This window comes from Brachyistius frenatus, unplaced genomic scaffold (genome assembly GCF_029030835.1).
Source record: "Brachyistius frenatus isolate BFR_SWC_R1_liver_20210118 unplaced genomic scaffold, ASM2903083v1 Contig_1, whole genome shotgun sequence".
NCBI classification, from domain to species: domain Eukaryota; kingdom Metazoa; phylum Chordata; class Actinopteri; family Embiotocidae; genus Brachyistius; species Brachyistius frenatus.
Genome location: NW_027210600.1, coordinates 9,227,391 through 9,247,500, shown reverse-complemented (window position 1 = coordinate 9,247,500; position 20,110 = coordinate 9,227,391). Strand labels below are relative to the sequence as shown.

The 20,110-nt window shown below is 40.4% G+C and overlaps 1 protein-coding gene across 1 annotated transcript in view; it reads left to right on the top strand.

Moving 5' to 3' along the window:
* The window catches only part of pdgfd (platelet derived growth factor d), a 55,188-nt gene that overhangs the window by 16,066 nt on the left and 19,012 nt on the right, over window positions 1-20,110 (top strand). The window contains exons 2-3 of the mRNA XM_069689099.1: window positions 11,060-11,249; window positions 12,984-13,161. Of these exons, the coding sequence (XP_069545200.1) occupies window positions 11,060-11,249; window positions 12,984-13,161 (368 nt within the window). The remainder of the gene's footprint in view (window positions 1-11,059; window positions 11,250-12,983; window positions 13,162-20,110) is intronic.

Here is a 20,110-nt window from a genome sequence, read left to right as displayed (position 1 = left end):
ACACGTTAGAAATGGAGTCGACTGTTATAAGAAGAGGCTTCAGGTATCTCTCGGGATGTAAAAAACGCAAGCATGAAGCCACGGCGGCGCACCGTGAGGTTGACGTCAACATGCAAGCCCCTGGCACTGTGTTTTTTTTTTTTTTTTAAATTGCGATTTGAAAGAAGTACGGAAATGTTGTGTGCATTTCCGTGTTGTTTATTTCCACCGCGGAGCAATTCAATTCAGTTCAAATATTTTAACTTATTTTCTAGTTGATTCCAAAACATTACAACCTTCAGATATACTTGAAAAAAACTATTTGACAAATTTACATCAATAAATATTGTGTGCTGAAGCAGGTTAAGAATGGCTACAACTCTATAATCACTGATTGTGTGCCCTTGCTGGAAGAGAGATGGCCTGTTATTATCAGACCCAAATTTCACTGCGTCGATTTATGGATCTGGCCCCGCCCCCACTTGGAGATCACTTCCAGATGTTGCGCGCTGACGGGCGTTCACCGAGGGTGAACTGAAACAATTGGAGCAACCGATATTGACAAGAGAATAAGATACGCTGCGAGCCGAAATTCTACCACTTCTACAATTGTTGGAACTGCGCTTCGCGTCAACGCCATCGCACTTCGCCGCCGCCGCTGATCGGCCCCTCAGAGCGGCTGAGCAAAGCTTCACGACAACAGGGTTTCCAAATGATAATCACAGCAGAGACTGAAGCTGTGAGCAATAGATCGACAAAGCCAGACTACTAGAGAGCAGCTCATCCCTCTTCTTTGTACCCATTAGTCTAATTTGTTCCCGTCAACAGGTGTTGAGTCATAGATGCCTGCATGAGATACTTGTCACAGCTGAGTGGATGCTAATGCTAATCAAAGGCCCAGAAGGACCATTGAAACTCGCTGTCGAAGATGTGAGGACCAGCTAAAGAGCCCCAGTCCCAAGGAAAAATGTAAATGCATTGTGAGTCACAGCTTTTCAGTGATGTTTCTTGTTTCATTTTGCCTTTGAAATAGATGAAATAAGCAAGATAAAGAAGAAATTGCACAAATTGGTTCCCAACAAAGTGAGGGAAAAACACAAACATACACATAACTTCAGAGAGGCGCACAAAGTAGTTAGTATCCCTGCTCGTTTAGGAGTCCAATTCAGACACGCTCTTTGGTGTAACCTACACTGTGTTTGATGTGTTGAGCTATCGTGGGGCTTTTTCATGTTCTTTTCACAGTACAGTAATGCTGTGACAGTGTTTCCCTCGCTGACTCTCCACTGCCACTACGCCCTCTTTCTTTATCTGTTCAGTCCTTAGTTGTTGTTTGTTTTTTTTCCTTTTCCTGTTTCTCTTTCATTCTCACCTCTGTCCCTTTCTGCCTCACTCAATCACTGTCTTCCCCCGTTTCTCTCTCTTCCTGCTGTCCTTCATCTCTGCTCCGTCTCATTCTCGTTTCTCATCCTGTCCTCACCTTAATTTTTGGCTTTTCTATATTTCTGCTTCTGTCTCTCTGCCCCCGCTTACTTTCTTTTTCAATGAGGATGCCCACTCTTGAGTTATGTATCTTTTTTTCGTCAGTAAACAGCGATTCGGTCTTGTGTCTATGGCTGTGTATCTAACCTGTCTGTGTCACAGGGCAAGCCTCTGTTTTACCTACAAAGGAACATACACGACCTCCGACAGACTTATTCACACACAAATTCCCCAAATTCACAAAATCTTCAAAAACCTTACGTTCACCCAAACACCCATTGAGCACACACAAACTTTGCATGCTGACGCTCTCGCACTGGTAACGTCCACCCACACAGACGCATGCAGAGGGTGTTGCCCCTCCTATGAGCAGAGAATGGAGAGAGACGAACGCCCCGCGGTGTTTTGGATTGTACTAAAATTGTCCCCATGCAGGGGGTTATACAGACACACGCTAGATCATGATGAACTTTTATTTTCACTGTCCGGTGATGAGGAACGATAGAAAAGACATCCAAACGGAGAGAATATGGGAGAAGTGGGCAGATCTCCGTCTGTCTGATACGTACTGTACCATAGGTTTACTGCAACAGAGAACATGAGAGGGAAGGAGCGTGTTGTTTGCGTGTGAGAAGTTCACCATGTGTGTGAAACCATATCTATATTCTGTCAATCGTGTCACGAAGACACCAACCTTTGAAACCATTGACCTTTTAAAGACGTTTCTAAGCAGATATCTCTTTAGTCACATGGCTACACAAGTCAGGTAAATGTAACAGTATAGAAAAAAAAAAACAGGTGGATAAATTCACAATCAAACGAAAACTGGAATTCTTCTCACTTTTTGTGCAAGGAAACAAATGATGATGAGACTGCAGCTATTCTACATATTTTTCCGACATATTAATGATAACTGTATCGAAGATTCAAGCCCCTGAGTGGCTATCTCCATTGGCAGCAGTTGACTGACAGCTGAAGGCTGACCCTGCAGGGGACTGTCAACTTCTGTGGTGTGCAACGACATCATAACCCTGTTTCCTTTTTTACAAATAGTTCTGCTCATGTTTTAACTGTCTGTCCCTTGACATTCAATTTGAACAGTAGTGAAGGAAGCTTTTGAGTAAAAGCTAGTAACGTTAGTCTCACTTGTTCAGACCAGCACTACTTACCTCAAGACAATTCCCCATACTCTTACACTGACTGCAAAGAACATGCAGTCTCTGCGTGAAGGCAAAATATGGAAATTAATTGCTTTTAGCAGCAAAGGTAGGACCTCACCAAAATGATCATCTGAAGGAGTAAATATCAGACAGAGGAAGAGTAAGATAGTGAAATAAAACAGGTTGGACTTGGTCCTTGAGCATGAAACTTTCATTTTCAAATGTGAAAATCGATATCAGCTGTTCATTAAAATAAACAAGATAAAATAACAAAAAATATGTCTGTGATTTTGTTGTGGTCAGAAAAAGACTGAAACAGAGGTAGAGAAGATTGTGCAGGATGGAGGGAACGGAGGAAGTGAAGAGAGGGGGAAGATACACGGCGAGAGGCGATGCCGACCAAAGCTGACACCCCTCGACATGCAGTGTTCACCCCCAGGGTGTGTGTGTGTGTGTGTGTGTATGTCTTTTCATACCTCTGCTTGTGTGAGTGTGACTGAGAAACAAGGGAGAATATTTAAAGCTGATGTGTCATGAGAGAGTGGCAAAACAGTGGAGCCAGCATAGGCTTTGATAAAGCAGCATAAAGATGTGCACATGCACACACAGACATGCATGCACGCACACACACACACACACACACACACACACACACACACACACACACACACACACACACACACACACACATATATATATATATATATATATATATATATATATAGGCCTTGAGCTAACATTTAGCCAGATGGAAAAAAGACTTTGGTTATTTCTCATGGGTAGAATGACTCTGAGGACATAAGTACAGACACCGATCCATATATAGTTACAAAGAGATGTGCACATACAAACCCAGTGGACACACAAAAACAACCTATGATAGACACACACACACACACACACACACACACACACACACACACACACACACACACACACACACACACACACACACACAGCATTTAGCAGTCATGACGCCACTAATGGCCAATGTTTTACATTCTGTAACCAAACACAGATGAATAAACAATTCAGCAGATAACTGAGAATGAATGGGTCTGTGGCAATAATAATGACAGAGGAGAATATGTTTTTAAGCTCCTGTCTTATTTTGGGTGAGCTATTTCAATGGGTTCATTAATGCCAAATCGTATTTGCCTTGTAATATCCTCACTGAGCTTCAGCTTATATTTAGGAGACCCCATGGTGGAGACAGTAGTTGTCTCAAAGTATGAATGAATGATGGCCAAAGTAAGCACAGAAACTGCTGTGCAGCATGCTGACTGCTTACTGCAAATATGTTTTTTTTACATGTTTGACTTGTCTTTACCATTAAAACAGAAAACTGATTAGTGTTTCTTTTCTCTCTAGTCCTGTTACTCAGCCCAGAAACAGTCCAACGCTTTGTAAAATTACAAATTCTCATTATTATTCTTTGTTTTTGTTTTTTTGTACAGACACAGTAAATATAACATGCTAACTAATCATTTTAGAGGTGCTGGTCGGTGCATTTTGTTGTATACAGACAAGCCTGACAAGCTGTTTCCCTTTGTTTCCAGTCATTGTACTAAGCTAAACTAACCAGCTGTTGGCTGTAGCCTAAAACTGAACAGAGAGATCTGAAGGCTAATTTTCACCTGTTCCGTCTGCGTCTCGTTCTGTGAAAGACAGCCGACGGAGATTGCGACAAGCTGAACAGAGCAGATCAGCGGGGCAGCAAGTCGGTCAGAGAAAAACAAAGAGAATCTGGTCCATTTTCAGTATAAAACCTCCACGTGTCAATCGTACAACAATCGCTACATCACCTTCTGCCCCTGCGTTCTTTCAATTAGGACAAGAAATGCATTCTCCTCTTGCTACAGCCACTGTATGTAAGATAGTTAGGAGGAAATAGGAGCATTCATGTTTTTTAATGACTAAAATACAGCGAGCTGTATTAACTTTGTCTGTAGGCTGCAGCACAGAGTAGGAAATATCAACAATAAACACAAAACGGACAAAAAAAGAAACCATTTACCAAAGTTCACCTACAATAGGAGCACAAAAATGAAGGAAACGTGACCAAAACAGGAAGAAAGAAAAGACAAGCAGACAAAACGCATCGCTTCTGAAACGCACTCAGAGGACAGAACAAAAAAGCGCCGCACATGTGACGTGAGGGACTCATGCCCAAGAGAAAGCACATGATCACATTGGCCCAAAATGTAGAGCTACTCCGTGAACACGGATGAGGGGCGTCATCATTTGGAGTTCTGTGAAACTGGTATAATTCACTTAGTTCACGACCTCACAGCAGATGAAATCCCTCCTCACAACAATTTAAAACATCTGGGATTTAGATTGAAAACCAGAATGCCACTAAGAACACAAACAGCAGCATTGCCTTTCTCTGGGGAGTTTTTCGCTGCTGAAAGCGAATGTATAATGTGTATCCTGTTAGCTCGCGTTGTGGCTTATGAGAATTCATTTTGAGAAGATAAAAGTCACACAGGATATGTTAGACAGGGGATGGCAGATGTAGGAAAAGGGGGTCACCTTGTTTTTGGTAACATCCTGTGGGAGTATGTCTCTGAGTGAGAATGTATCATGTGCAAACTGTCACTCAAGAAAAATAGAGTTTGGAAATGTAATATAAGGCAACTGTTTGCACACCAGTGACTTCACCCAAAAACTACTTTTAATAAGAGAGAAATATGAAGTTTATTATCTTGTCGCCATCATCAGTTCTTTCCTCGTGATTTCAGCACTTTCCCAACATAGCTATTTCTCTGTCTCTGATGCACCATGTTGCTGGGTGACTACAGTGTGATTGGCACTTGGATCAGAAATAGATCTCAGAGCCATGAAGAACATCACACCCTGGCTCTGGAGATGAGAGAGCCAAGTTTAATTAGTGAGAATTTACCCATACATCCTCGCACGAATGCAAATGCACACATATAATCAAGAACTTTCTCTTGAAACCTACCACATCCACAAGCACACTTTCATCTACAACACACACACACACACACACACACACACACACACACACACACACACACACACACACACACACACACACACACACACACACACACACACACACACACACACACACACACACACACATACTCCAAACAGTCACGCAGCATCATTGTCACAGTTATTTAAGTGTCAGATCAGGAGTCTGAGAGCTTAATTGCCAGAGTCAGATATTGCGTGTGTGTGTGTGTGTGTGTGTGTGTGTGTGTGTGTGTGTGTGTGTGTGTGTGTGTGTGTGTGTGTGTGTGTGTGTGTGTGTGTGTGTGTGTGTGTGTGTGTGTGTTTAAATAGAGGGTGTGAGTCAGTCAGTTATATTATCAACTCATCTTCTTATTGCACATTAACTTTCGGTCAAGTTTTAAAGCGATACATGTGACACAAATGGTTTGGACCATGTAGGTCGTGTAGGACACGTGTTTTAATGAGACCGATTATCAGGTTATGGGGCTTTGGTGAGAGGCATTAATCAGCCACATACGCAATAACGTTACTTTGAAAGGGGTTGGAAGTACAAGGAATAGAACCATAACAAAGCTTGATAAAAACCTAACGAATGATATTAGTTTCAGCACATTCATATCCAGTAGAGTCCATATTTATCCAAGATAAAAGAGGTCAGGGACTGTTTATTCCACAGGATGGTATTTAAATCACACCAACCTACAATATGATTATTTATTAAGAAAACATATATATAGCCTATATAGTTTTATTTTTAAATGTGATAAACGCAATTGTTATTGCAACAATTTAATAAACACCTAAAAGCCAAATAAAACACCAATTTGCCTTGGAAATAGGAAAACAATTTCAAGAAAGGAAGAACAACCTGAGCTTAAAGCAACTAAAAGTGAATGAGAAAAGTTAAACTTTTTTCGGAGGTGATTTACTGGAACAACATGTCTTTACATGCATAATTAAGCCCAGTAATAACTGCCTCTCATTTTGAAAATGATACATTCGGTTTAAAAAAATGTTGGCTCTGTACTCCAGCATGTTAGAGGCGACTATGAATTTGAGATGCTGACTTTGCTGACTACAACTTCCATAATGTTCTGCTGTTTAGATTCACATCAAATAAACAGTTTGTAGCCCTTCAGTTGTCGGGACAAAAAAATATATATATATATAAATGAAAATCAAGTCACCAAATTTAATATTTTGCCATTCTTTTCAGTCAGTAATAGATTAAAGTCTGAGGTCCACAGACACAGGCTTGATTACGGGGCTTTTTGCCTTGAGTCTTGCCTTCAGTGAAAACAACAACAAACCCAAAACAAACAAAAAGAAGTCTGCACTAATTACCATAATATTATGAAACCCCTCAAACACCACTAAAGCTATAAGTCAGTATAGTCACTATTTGATTTTAATTGCAATGCGCTGTAGTACAGAGCTAAGTGTGTCACCGCCCTAGTATTCCCTGACTACACTGCAATATCCAACTGTGCTCCCAGATATATTTGTTCCTCAGGATTCTGCCTAATCCTGAGTCCACATGAACCCGTTATCCAAAATCACATCCTCACCAAGCAGACAAAATATAGTCTGCAGTTTCTAGCACTATCAATTCTCTGGACTGGGTCTTTAACAGAAATCCCTTTCCCCTAATCTTTGTCTCATTTGCATTCATTTGCAATAGTGTCACTGACATCCCTGCATGATTTATATTAAGGTCAATAGTGTGACTGCAGAACAGCATTCAAAAGGGACGAGTGCTGTTCGAGCATATTTGCATATTTTCTCATTTTAGGGTCTTTCCTTTTCTTTTTTTATGCTCACACAGGCACTCGTACCTGAGTGCACGGACGGGTGCAATAATGTTAATTCATGTTACAGGATATGGATATGTGTGTGTGTGTGTGTGTGCAAAACCGGGATTCAAAGTCTACTACTTGCTGCTGGTGAGAGATGTATGCTGATACACACACACACACACACACACACACACACACACACACACACACACACACACACACACACACACACACACACACACACACACACACACACACACACACACACATACACCCATACAGCAGTGAGTTCTATCTGTACATCTGCTCCATGAGAGAGTTGACAACAAACCCTTCACGGATGCTTTAGGGCCAGTTCAGACCAAAGATTGGCATTGAGATGATTTTAAAAATGCAACTACTCTCAGTTTTTCAATCTGCACATTTTTGAAACATGCCAGTTTACACCAAATCATCTCCATGGCAACAGCTTTCTGTACTTATTGTAAGTCACTTTGGATAAAAGCGTCAGCTAAATGAAATGTAATGTAATGGGATATACTTCCCTTTTAAGTGTCAGCTTTTCAGACTTTTTTGTAGCCGGATATAATTTGTAGCCTCTTAAAACATGAGTGACGACAGTGATACTAGGGATAGAGTCCCTTGTAACAGTTGAAGTTTTAATAGGGATTAAAAGGCCAAAACATGATTCTGAAATTTTATTTTAAATTGAAAGCATTGAACATTTTTTGCCATGGGTGCTTGTGCAAAATTTACATTATTTTATCCACCACCATCTTGGTTATTTTAGCCAGAAGTGAGCATATTTGAATGAGCTGAATATGACTTGATCTGACTAAAAACCAGAGGATTGTGCGCCCGCCAACCAAAAGCAGAAGCCTTACTACACTCCAGGCAAGTCAATCAAACCACACATGCCTCATCAAGTATATCACTTTTTGCGGCCTAGTACAGAATTATTTTCAGATGTACCGCCAGAAAACTGATCAAGAGGAGTGAATCTATCTAATGACATCATAATGACTCATGGAAAAACATTATTGACTTTGTATTTCATTAGAGAAGTTGAATGGGAGTGAATGGAGTCAAAGGCTTTTTAGAACCAACTGCTGGTGGCCCTTGAAGGTATTGCACTTTAAGGCCCTTCCGCGTAGGCTTCACTTTTCAGACCTGTTAGCTACGTCCACTTTTGTATACAGTCTATGCTTGAGACAAGAGATCTCCCTTGATTAGTCAATTGTCAGTTCTGGAGTTTCGTCATTTAGAGGAGTTTGTGTCTCAACTCTAATAAGCAGGAAAAACACTATCATGCCTTACATCATCATCAAACTGAGTCACAGGCGACACCGTCCACTGGCTTGAGTCAAGCGGAGACGGGCCAGTTCACACTGCTGCGGATCTTTAGTCTGAACTGGTGTTTTGAGGGTGGAAAGGTGGATTTGACACAAATTATGCATACTATCAAACAACCAGCCTGCAAAGATATTATAACAGTCACATGCGCATGAACGCATGACCTAATGAACAATTCTGATTAGAGCTGTGTTACCAGGAGACATTAGTGAGTGAAATTTCCTGATATATAAGCACTTTTATGACCGAGTGGGCCGACAGTGTCAGGCTTCTGATCAGCAGAGTGGAAGAATTCTATTGCAAACAAATTCTGCCCCAGCACACATAAGAGCACACATTTACATTTTCGCAGGCACAAACACTCACAGGTGGAAGTATGTGCTGTCTCCTGTACAGTATTGCATGTAACCTCACGCTAAGGTGCAGTGTTAATTGCTGAAGCCAGAATTAGCAGAAGGTGAGACTGCTGAAGAAAGCAGAATGAGTCAGAAGAAGAGGAGCATAAAGAGGAGGAGAAAGGGAAAGACGTGATGGGACAGGAGGAGGACTTAAGGGAAGTTTGCAGTGAAAAGGTGGAGTAGAAGGCCAAGCTTCATCATCATCTCCTAGGGGAGCAAGCTGTGGTGCCTTGATTATGCATTCAGCTCTTTTGCAAAAAACACACACCACTCAGAAAATACCGTCCTGTCAGCCTACTTCAGCACATAGTCTGACCTTCTGAGTGTGTGTGTGTGTGTGTGTGTGCGCTTAAGGACATTTTTCTAATTTCCAGATAGTCAGCAATACAATTGTGAGTGCAACTATTGAGTTTGATGTGCAGTATTAAAATTAGATGATTAGTCATTGGTAGATATTCCGTGGTTGTGATTGTGATCTTCATCACTACTGATACCTTTAACACAACTTTAGAAAGTACTTATTAGAAGCAGTCGGTAAAAACATAAAGCTAATAAATAAAGGCTGTGATAGATAATAGTTTCCATATCCTTTTCATTTCCTCTGCAAATGTGTTTGGTGAGTTGGGAACAGCAGGTTGATGTTATCAAAGTGGTCGTATTGTATTCGACAATGAAGTGAATTTGTAAGTATTTCAATGTGTTATTATAGGAGTAGTTGTTAATCATTCAAATATTTCTGACATAAACTTTGCTGGTATTCTGTCACATCAGGTCATGTTATGCCGTATTGGACGTAGCTTTACACTATCGTTAGCTTGACACAGTTGAATTAAGAGTACTCGGTCGTTAATTTGAGCAAAAACAGTCGAGATGCAACCTGAAGGGTCAGATGAACCTTTCAGAGTTGAAGAGGAGTCGGCTGTTGAGCCGCTGAGTGGCACCATTTCTAGTAAGAGATGTAAATGTAGTCTTTGATGTTGAAACTGTAGCCTGACATTCTTGTTATTATGCCTTTCTGAAAGTATTTCATGAAAAAAATGTGTTGGGTGAGAAGGGAAATTGAGTTTGCTACTGTAAATGATGGTAAAAGGTCTGAAAAGTTTGGGGAACTCTGCTCTACAGTGAAGAGGAGTAAAAGTTAGTCGGTGGCTGAAATGCACGCTTGAACTAAAATAAACTCTAAAGAGCGTAAAAAGGTTAGTTATACAAAATGATCTGACATTTGATGACAGACACATGAACACAATAATAAATGTTCAAAAAAAAAAAAAAAAAAAAAAAGAGTCTTTCAAACTAAAATCTTCTGTAAGTCTTCTCTCTATAGAATTACTTTAAAGAAGAGTCACTTCATTCTTTTCTCAGTTATTCTGTACTGTATTTGCTTTTCTTTTATATTCCAACCACGGCAGAAAGAACTTTGTTAAAGAAATTATGAGAAGACCAATAAATTGGCCTGGCTGGCATTAGTTATATCATTTAGCTGATATATTGTTGCCATAGTATATGTGGGTCGATAATAACAACAAACTGCAGTATGGAAATGGACAATTAGGTCTGAGATCATTTGAAAAAAGTGCCCCTGATAAATATTTTGAGCAGCAGAGGGCACTGAGAAGTTTTGAACTGTAAAATAATCCAAACAATCAACTTTAGGATTGATCTCTTAGCCGGGGTCATTTCATTACACTGAAATATCACATTTGTATTTGTATTGTTTGTCTTTGTGTGTTTTGTGCTCCTCTTTAGTACGTGTCTGTCTGTGCGATTATCCATTGTTTTTGAGTGTGTATTTGCATTATTTGTACATGCATCTATGAACAAGCTGCTTTTGCTTGTTATTACATATAACTGGACGAACTAACTGATTAGCTGTAACCACTAACACACAGCAATCGCCTCACCACAGACTTGTACCGCAAAGAGGAAAACATCACGGTAACACCGATGGGCGGAGCCATCCACAGCCCACGCTACCCGAACGCGTACCCTCGCAACCTGCTGTTGTCATGGAAACTGCTGTCACCGCCAGGGAGCCGGGTACACCTGGAGTTTGACGGACACTTCGGCCTGGAGGAGGCTGAGAATGGAGTGTGCAGGTAAAACCCCAGATTCAGAAAGATACAAAAAAAACAAAAAAACGGATAGAAATCGGAGTGTTGGAATGAAAAGGGATTAGATCAGAAAATACAAAGAAGAGGCATGACATAAAATAACTTTAGAAAGAAAAAGACAAAAGGAGATGAAGACAATAACCTGAATAGAGGAAGGAAGGATTGGAGTAGTGAACACAAAGAGGAGAGAGCACTGATGAATTACAAGCAGCTATAACGGAGAGAAGTCAGATGAAAGGAATAGTGATTAAAGAACCAGAGATTGAGATGAAATGATGGAGAGGATGGCTTGGAGTGACGAAGAGGACAGGAAAGGTTTATTGTATGGAAATCTCCAGTTGAAGGCAGAACAATAAAAAGCAGTGAAATATGTGAAAATTATTTGCTAATATATGCACGTCGGCACTCCAACAATAAACTGTGATTGAAGGGACGTGAGAGGAGAGAATATAAAAAGGTGGAAGGTGGTGGAATCACGACAAGAGAGATGGATAGCTGAAGTTTGCTTTCTTGGCAAGAAGTATAAGAAGTTTGTCCTTGAGGGCTGAAGGGAGAAAATAGACTTTTTAATCCCCATATGCAACTCAGCTGTCTTTGTAAGCACTTTCCTGAAAAGACAAGAGGGAGCAGGAGGAGGGGGGAGAGGGGGAGGAGAGATTTGAAAAGGGAGGAAGAAGGAGAAAGGAGCTTTGCCTCCGTTTCAAATCTTGTTTGTCACATTGACTGTGTGTGTATGTTTGATTAATGACTGTGACACTGATTGTTGGGACAGTTAGTCAAAGTTATTCAAAAACTTCTCCCACATAATTATTGTTGTCAAGTACTTTTGCAGGACGGTCTGCTGGTTTGAGAACACATCGTAACTTTGTCTCATCACAGGCCTGATCACTAAAAGTATCTTCAGATCCTAAAATGTATCGAAACTGTGTGAGAAAGGGCAAGAAGTAAACCACGTCCTTACAGGAAAATCATTGTTACCGCTTTCAGACAGATTGGCACAACATTTGGTCTAGAAATTCTCTATTTCCCAATGATGTGCACTAATAATTTGATTTGATTCCTTGATTTTTCCTCTAGCTCATTTGAGGTCAAACTATTACTTTGTCCAAAAACGTTTATGATCAAATTCAAATGAAATTCCCATAATCCTCTGTCACGCAATTTTGTTTTAATTTTTTTTTTGTGCAAATTAGCGAAGGTTAGCATGCTAACACGCTAATAAATAAGACACGGGGATGTCATGTCGTACATGCTACAATAAATATCAGTTTTCTACAATTGTTATTACATCATTAGCATTTAGCACCAAGCCTGACTGCCTAAGTACAACTCATTGAGACACCGGCATGGATGTTTTTCCTCATCATTTAAAAAAAAAAAAAAGTAATTTGTAATTTTGGCCATATTTCTTTTTGGTCTAACTCTGTATTCATCTAAGTAATTGCTGGCACTGTAGGTGATATTGCACAAGTCTAACACAGCAAGAAATCAAGCAGCCAGCTGTCATTTATGTCACTATAGTCTCAGGCCTCATCGATTAACTTTGCAAGTGCAGTGTTATTACGAGTGAAAAGAATGAAAACTACAAATTTACAACTTTTCGGAAAGTTTCCATGAGTTTGTACTTTCTTGTACATGTACAATATGTATTCTCCAACTTTCTCTCATTCCTCCCACGTATTCATCTGCTTCTCCTTTTGTCTCTCGCCCTCACTCCAGGTATGACTTTGTTGAAGTGGAAGACCAATCAGAGACCAGCACCATAATTTGGGGTCGCTGGTGTGGGCAGAAGGCACCACCTAGTCTCAACTCCAAAACCAACACGCTCAGAGTCACCTTCAAGTCTGATGATTATTTTGTTGTGAAGCCGGGATTCAAAGTCTACTACTCGCTGCTGGTGAGAGACCTACGCTGACACACACACACACACACACACACACACACACACACACACACACACACACACACACACACACACACACACACACACACACACACACACACACACACACACACACACACACACAGCTTGTGATGAACTGTGGGCTATTATTTGAGAAGCAACTAAAAGTTTTTTTTTTTATTTATTTTTTTATTTTTTTATTACATTGGGTTCAACCCGAGTACCACTGCAATGCTCCAGGTAAAATGTGGACTTCACTGTTTTACTTGTAAAGACATAAGAAGATGGGGAGATAAATATATCAAATGAGAGCTGGAGGATCTAGTAACACTGTCAGTAAAATGCCAAAACTGTTCTTTTCTCACACCTCCATTCGACAATAGAGGAGAGATGGTGGGGTAGAGGAAGGAGGGCAGGAGGTAGGATGAAAATGTTTTCCTCCTTAAGGTTGTCAAACGAATGGATAAGTAGATTAGCTTTGTCACTCTGTCAGGAAGAGGAAAGAAGAAAGAGAGGGACTCTGATTTGAAGATGTTCTCACACCCTGTAATCAGAGGAGAAGAGAAAGAGCTGCAAAGAGACAGAGAGGCATTTAAAGATGTTCCCTGGCTTCTTCTTTTATGAGTACAGAGGAGGAAGAGGGGAAGAGACATAGCATCACAGACCAGGTTGAACTGGTGGCACTGACTATCATCCAAGAAAAAAAAAGTGGTATGAGGACAGATGGAATAGAGGCCAAGACGACCAGAGAGAGGAGGAGAGATACTGTACTCACTGATGATCCTGCACTTTTATAACGTCTTTTTTTTTTCTTATTATATTTGATCAATTTGATATTGGAAGATTTACTCAGCATGTCATCACAGTTTGTGTTCGCATGTTTGAGCTAAATGAGCCCCGCTCAACCAAAACCACCAGATAACAACGTCACCACAACATAATGGCAAAGTAAAAGCACTTCATAGCAGAGTACTTGCCTAAATGCTTACTTTCTACCACTGCGAAAACCATAAATAACTCTCTTATCGCTCCCTCTCAGACTCTCACTGCTTCTCCCAGTCGTCCCTCCCTCCTCAGCCTTTGTTATTTCTCCTCTGGTCAAATAATCACACCTCTGTACATTTAAAGCAGAATCCTTCTCCTGAGGCTTATCTCATTTGATCAGTTTTACACATTTTTCAAAGAGCTCCTGTGTTTCAGTGTGCGTTTGTGTTTTTCCATCTTTCACACGCGCGCGCTGCTGGTGAGAGATGTATGCTGATACACACACACACACACACACACACACACACACACACACACACACACACACACACACACACACACACACACACACACACACACACACACACACACACACACACACACACACACACACACACACACACACCTTCCCTCCAGCTAGACCGGAGCTCTGTGTGTGGCTTAATTTAGCAGGTCTAATTTGTTCTCTCCAGACCTGTCGAACAGATAAGAGGGAGGAGGAGAGGAGGCAGAGAGAGGAAAGGAGGAAGAGAGAGACAGAGAGAGAAGAGGAGAAGCAGCATTCGAAGGAGAGAACAGGTGTCTGAGATGGTATCAGCATGTCAGCTAATGACTAAAACAACCTGAACTGAGAGACAAGGGGGGGGGGGGGGCAGCGTTGAGGTAGTGAGCAATATGCAGTGGATTGTGGTGGACTAGATTAAAGAGAAACCATGAGGGAAAGTAAAGCAAAGTCAGTGTAAAAGATAGGAAAGACAGAGGGGAGTCATACAAGCAAGCATACAGGGAGAAAAGAGATAATAAAAGCTCAGTACACAATCAGTGCAATCAGAAACATGTACAAAGCAAAGGCTACTTCATGTCACAGCTCATGTCTGGCCAGGCACATTACATTTAGATTTGACAGGTCTGGATAGAGTAATGCTCTGTTGTGACATCTACAGAAATGAATCTATGCAGCCTCACTGACAAATTTGTCAGAGAAAAATGTGCTCTTTGAGGCAAAATGGAAAACTGTGAACTGTGACAAGCAAGAAAAATGAAAAATAAACCTGTATGGCTGCTCATTAATTAGAGGAGCATCATACTGCTGCCGTGTTTCGATTCTCTTCCTTAACTTTTGTCATAGTTTTTTGTAGTTTATCCGAACATTCATCATTTCAACGACTGAATGATCTGTGTGAAGAAGATAGTTGTGTGAATACAAGCATAATTTCACCCTCTTGGCTGGAGTGGGGCTTAATGTAGATTTCCGTGTAGCTCAGGAATATCAAGAGGGATTGCAATCATATCTGGCTAATGGAAATGCAAGCAATGTGCCGAAATGTAAACAAAAGAGTATTAAAATCCATCTCTTTCATCCTTACAAGAGGTATTTAAAATTACAACTGTAAATGGGGTCTAATAAGGTCAGAATCATTCTCATCGAGTTCGGATACATTTTGAATTGAAACCTTTGTGTCTAAATACAGCTGCTCTACCCTAGAAAAAAACAAAACCTCTGCAGGCAACACTGCAGTCAGACCGAGGCCTTACTTATTATTCATGTCACTGTTTTCCCCCAAAATTGTCTTTCTTTGATCCCTTTCAAATCTTGTTTTTAGCTGGTGTGATTCGTCATCTGCAGCGCAAGCTTACATGAAGTAATGAGTGCTTTTGATTACATAAGATCAACATTTTAAGAGCCCTTTCTTTCGAAAGGCTCAAAAAAGGGAATATGAGAGCACAAATCCAGCAAACTATATTTATTGGGAACAGAAGCAGCTCTAAATTTATCTTTGTAAGACTTCAGAACATTAGTGGACTTTGATTTTGTTTGCTTGAGTTTTGTTTGCTTTGATTTGTGCATGTTTTCTTTCCATTGTTGGCTTTCTTGTTTGAGATCATACAAGCAACAGTAATGTATTCTGGGTGAAAACTCCTGGTAAATGCCTCTAATCCAGGTGCAGGAAAAACTAGGGTGGATTAAATAGTTCAGAGATTTCTCCTGTTGCCATGAATGGAGTGCAACACAGTGATCTGCACAGAGCAGGTGGACACAATAACCTTTGTGAGTAAATATTCCTAATTGCGTAGCTTGATCAACATCATCCCTTGTATTGCACACGTTTTTGGGACCACTGGTACATGTGCATCGACAATTTCATCATGGATTTGAGTGGAGGGCCCACATGAAACTTTGTCTCAAACTCTGGAAATTGGCAACGGAAACCCTTGAAATCCTTCAGAACGAGATTGGCTATGAAGCGATGAACCGGGCTACGTGTTTCTAGCCAGTAACACTGGTGCTGATGTAACTTGGAGTACATAGTCATGAAAATGTATTGCTTCCCCTTGCTCCATGAACATCCCTGTGCTGCGCCCTGTTCGAGTGCAACAGAAACAGTTTTTGGAAGTTTTGAATCAACCCTCATATGATTGAAGCTTCCAGAGTTGTTCAAAATGTCTGCTTCTCATACAGACTGGACTCGATTCGATCCCATGACAAGCCCAGAAGAAGCCGAAACATATCATGCATCATGATTTGCTTACTTATCTTAATCATTTTTCCTTTATTAATTTGTCTTTTGTGACATTAATGGCGTGAGATTCTCTTGGTGGTACTCATTTATTTGCGTGTCATTGCACCCATTTCTTTAAGCAAACCTTCACTGTTACTGCTGACAAATCTCCAGTAATGTAATGACCCAAATGTAGGAATCGACATAAATGAGTAAAATAATAACCCCAAAACTGCATTAAATGTAAGAGGAGGTATACTAATATATCTAAGTACAGCTTAAGCACAGAAGTATAACTGTTAAAAAAAAAAAAAAGCCTCAGTGCTTCATGACAGCAAGTATTTTCAGTGCTCCGTTAGCTCATAGACTCAGACATGGATGGGACAGAGTAAATATGGTGGCCAGTATGATTTACCTACCAAGTTAAATGTCCTTTGGCTGTAGGCGAGATAACTACTCGTGCGGGGTAAAAGTCGACAGGGAAATGCTCTCGCCTTCCTCACCAACTACCACACACTAAATCCTCTGCTGCTCCAGTGTCCAACCGTACAAAATGGAGGTTGAAAGGGCAGGTCCCTGCTGTCCCCTCCACTAGACTGCTACTGCAAATAAGAATGTATTCCCTCACCACCAGCCAATACAGCAACATTTCATGATATATAACATATTGCTTCTTTAACAAATTGGGTCATAAATCACACAGTCCAAAATCGGTTAATCCACAAAATGAACCTGATGACAAAAACTCTCGGAAAAAATCCATGTATGTCCAATAGTATGTTTATATATAAAGATGGAGTTACATTGCTGCAGATTTTTACTTGCATTGCTACATGGCATTTACAGAGAATCTTATTTACGTTCCCTGTTGTTTCTTTACTGGGACACATAACAAAATCTGAAGGGAAAAAAAAAAATCCCCGTTACGTTTTATTGTTATTACTGCCGTTTATAACAAAAAAGTTTAATCAGTTCATCTGTAGATTATTAACGAGGGTGCCATCTCACCTGACCTGGTCTTGTGCGACTCAAAACATCCTCTGGTGCAATTGTCCATTTGGTTTGGTTTAGTTAGACTTACGTAAAAGTTTGGTGCAGACTAAACAAGACCACTTGAACTACTGTCACGGTACGTCAGTAGTGTAACACAAAACAGATCAACCACAGGATTTTGTGAAAGAAGATGAGATTTCAGCAGGAGTTATTTGTATTTTATAATGTCATAATTTGGTAACCATGCCAGCATACAGTATATTTGCATTTAAGGACCCCCATGTAGGAATGAGTGGCCTCTAGTGGGTGAGTTTGCAGACCACACCTCTGCTCTCACCACCCGCTGCCAAGCGTGCAAGAGAATCTACGGTGGCTGTGAAACTTGAAAACAAGAAAGTCTCTCTCCAGAGGTTTTTGTTTTGTCCATTCTGTGCTACTGAGAAACATAGCAGTGCAACAGAGTGGTAGAGAATCCACTCCTGAAGCCTTTATGAAGAGCTCATTAATGTAACAAAAACGCAAGTCTACACAAAGGAAAAAATACCTGTTAATTGTCATATTCAATTTCTGTTGATAGATCCCAACACATTGGTCTTTACACACATGAGTGAGGGGATTACACAAAGAAAACAGAATGTGTAATGTCTCACCATTTGCAGTTCCTCCAAAAAAGTCTGTTTCAATCCTGTTTCTACCTCTTCATCTGGTTTTCAGGTCGATTTGAACAAACACATAAAGAAGTAATATTTTACAAGTCCCCTATTTATTTGTTTATTACAAGTGAAAAACATTTACAAAACTCCCTTTTTTTTTTAAATACAACAATGTTTTAACAAAGTCCTGTACATTTATTCCTTCTAAGCCCTTTTTTTTTACCTCTTTGGCTCTTTTCCACTTCTATTATAATGAGTCCAAATGCTTAAAAAAAAAGCATATATATAACACATATATAAAACAAAAAAAAGCAGTATAATTTTGGTAGTTTGGGAACATATTTCATGAAAACATTGTAATAAAACCCATAGAAAACCATGAATACAAATCAATTAGGTTACTGCAACTCCTCATTTACAGAGTGTGAAAGTTTAGTTGCTACGCTGGAGTTTACCGTGTTTCTCAAAGAACATGTCCAGTTCACCCTGACACAAGAAGTCAGACACCTCTGGCCCATTTATTGAGATTCAAATGCAGGCTCCAAGATTTTCACCCCTGCAGCCATATTGCAAATGTTTGTCACGACCTGCAAATACATGAACTGTTAAGCTTTAAATGTGATAGCTGAGACTGTTTTCCTGTGCTTATCGTGGGTGCAGCTGTATCAGCCGGAGAGCTGCTAGTGGTCTGGCTTCGACTGCTTGCATCATCAGCCGCGCTTCTGATGATAGCATTCTCACCGCTGTCGGGACTCAGGTTGGGTGCGTGAAAAGAACGCAAATATTGTGTTGGAGGGTCAATGTCGATGATGATGATGATGAGCTCTTATAACCCTTTTATTTCACTTGCAGTCGTTGTGGTCGAATTAAGAACCACCCGTCTCTCCTCTGCTTCACTCTTCGTGAACTACACAGAGAGCAGAGCAGAACAGCTGCATTGCCCAACACTGATGCGATTCAAAAGTCAGCCTTTAAGACGTGCTGTTTTTGAGTTGATAAGAGAGTAAATGCATCAAATTCAACAGACCTAAAAGAACAAACTATTTTTTGACCGACTATGCAAACCAAACTAGCGAAAACTACCTCATTTTCTCATTAAACTAAAACACAAACCTGCATTAAGGGTTAATCTACTTTCAACTGAGTTACATTTTCAACAAGTATGCACATTTCAAATAACTATTCAACAAGAACACTGTTCTCTCTCTGTTGTTGTCCTGTAATGACCCCAATCTCTTATTTCATCCTTACCAAGGTCCAGATGTGCTTGACATGACACATTGAATCCTAAAAATGAAATGGGACTTGGAATCTTTAGACATGCTTGTACCCACCCGCACACAGTCATGTTTTCATTACTTAAGAGGACATTACATTGCCTTACATTTTTTTTCCTGGAGACTTAACCTAACCCTAACCCCAATCGTAACCCAAACTTTACTTCACCTTACCCAAAACCAGGTCTTCTCCCTAAAAATGTGGGATTTATGTCCCCACAACATGAGTAATACGAGTATACACACACACACACACACACACACACACACACACACACACACACACACACACACACACACACACACACACACACACACACACACACACACACACACACACACTTTTACAGAAACCTTTTGACCTCATTCGCAGCTGGCTCGGGTGTGCGTTTATGGGTATGAGTACATTTATCCAAAGGCCACATGCGAGAATCTGTTAAACAAAAACCTTTTCACACTGACTTTGATGTCAACTCTATTACATTCGCGCACATACACACACAAACACACACCAAGACAAAGTAAGGGCACTGTG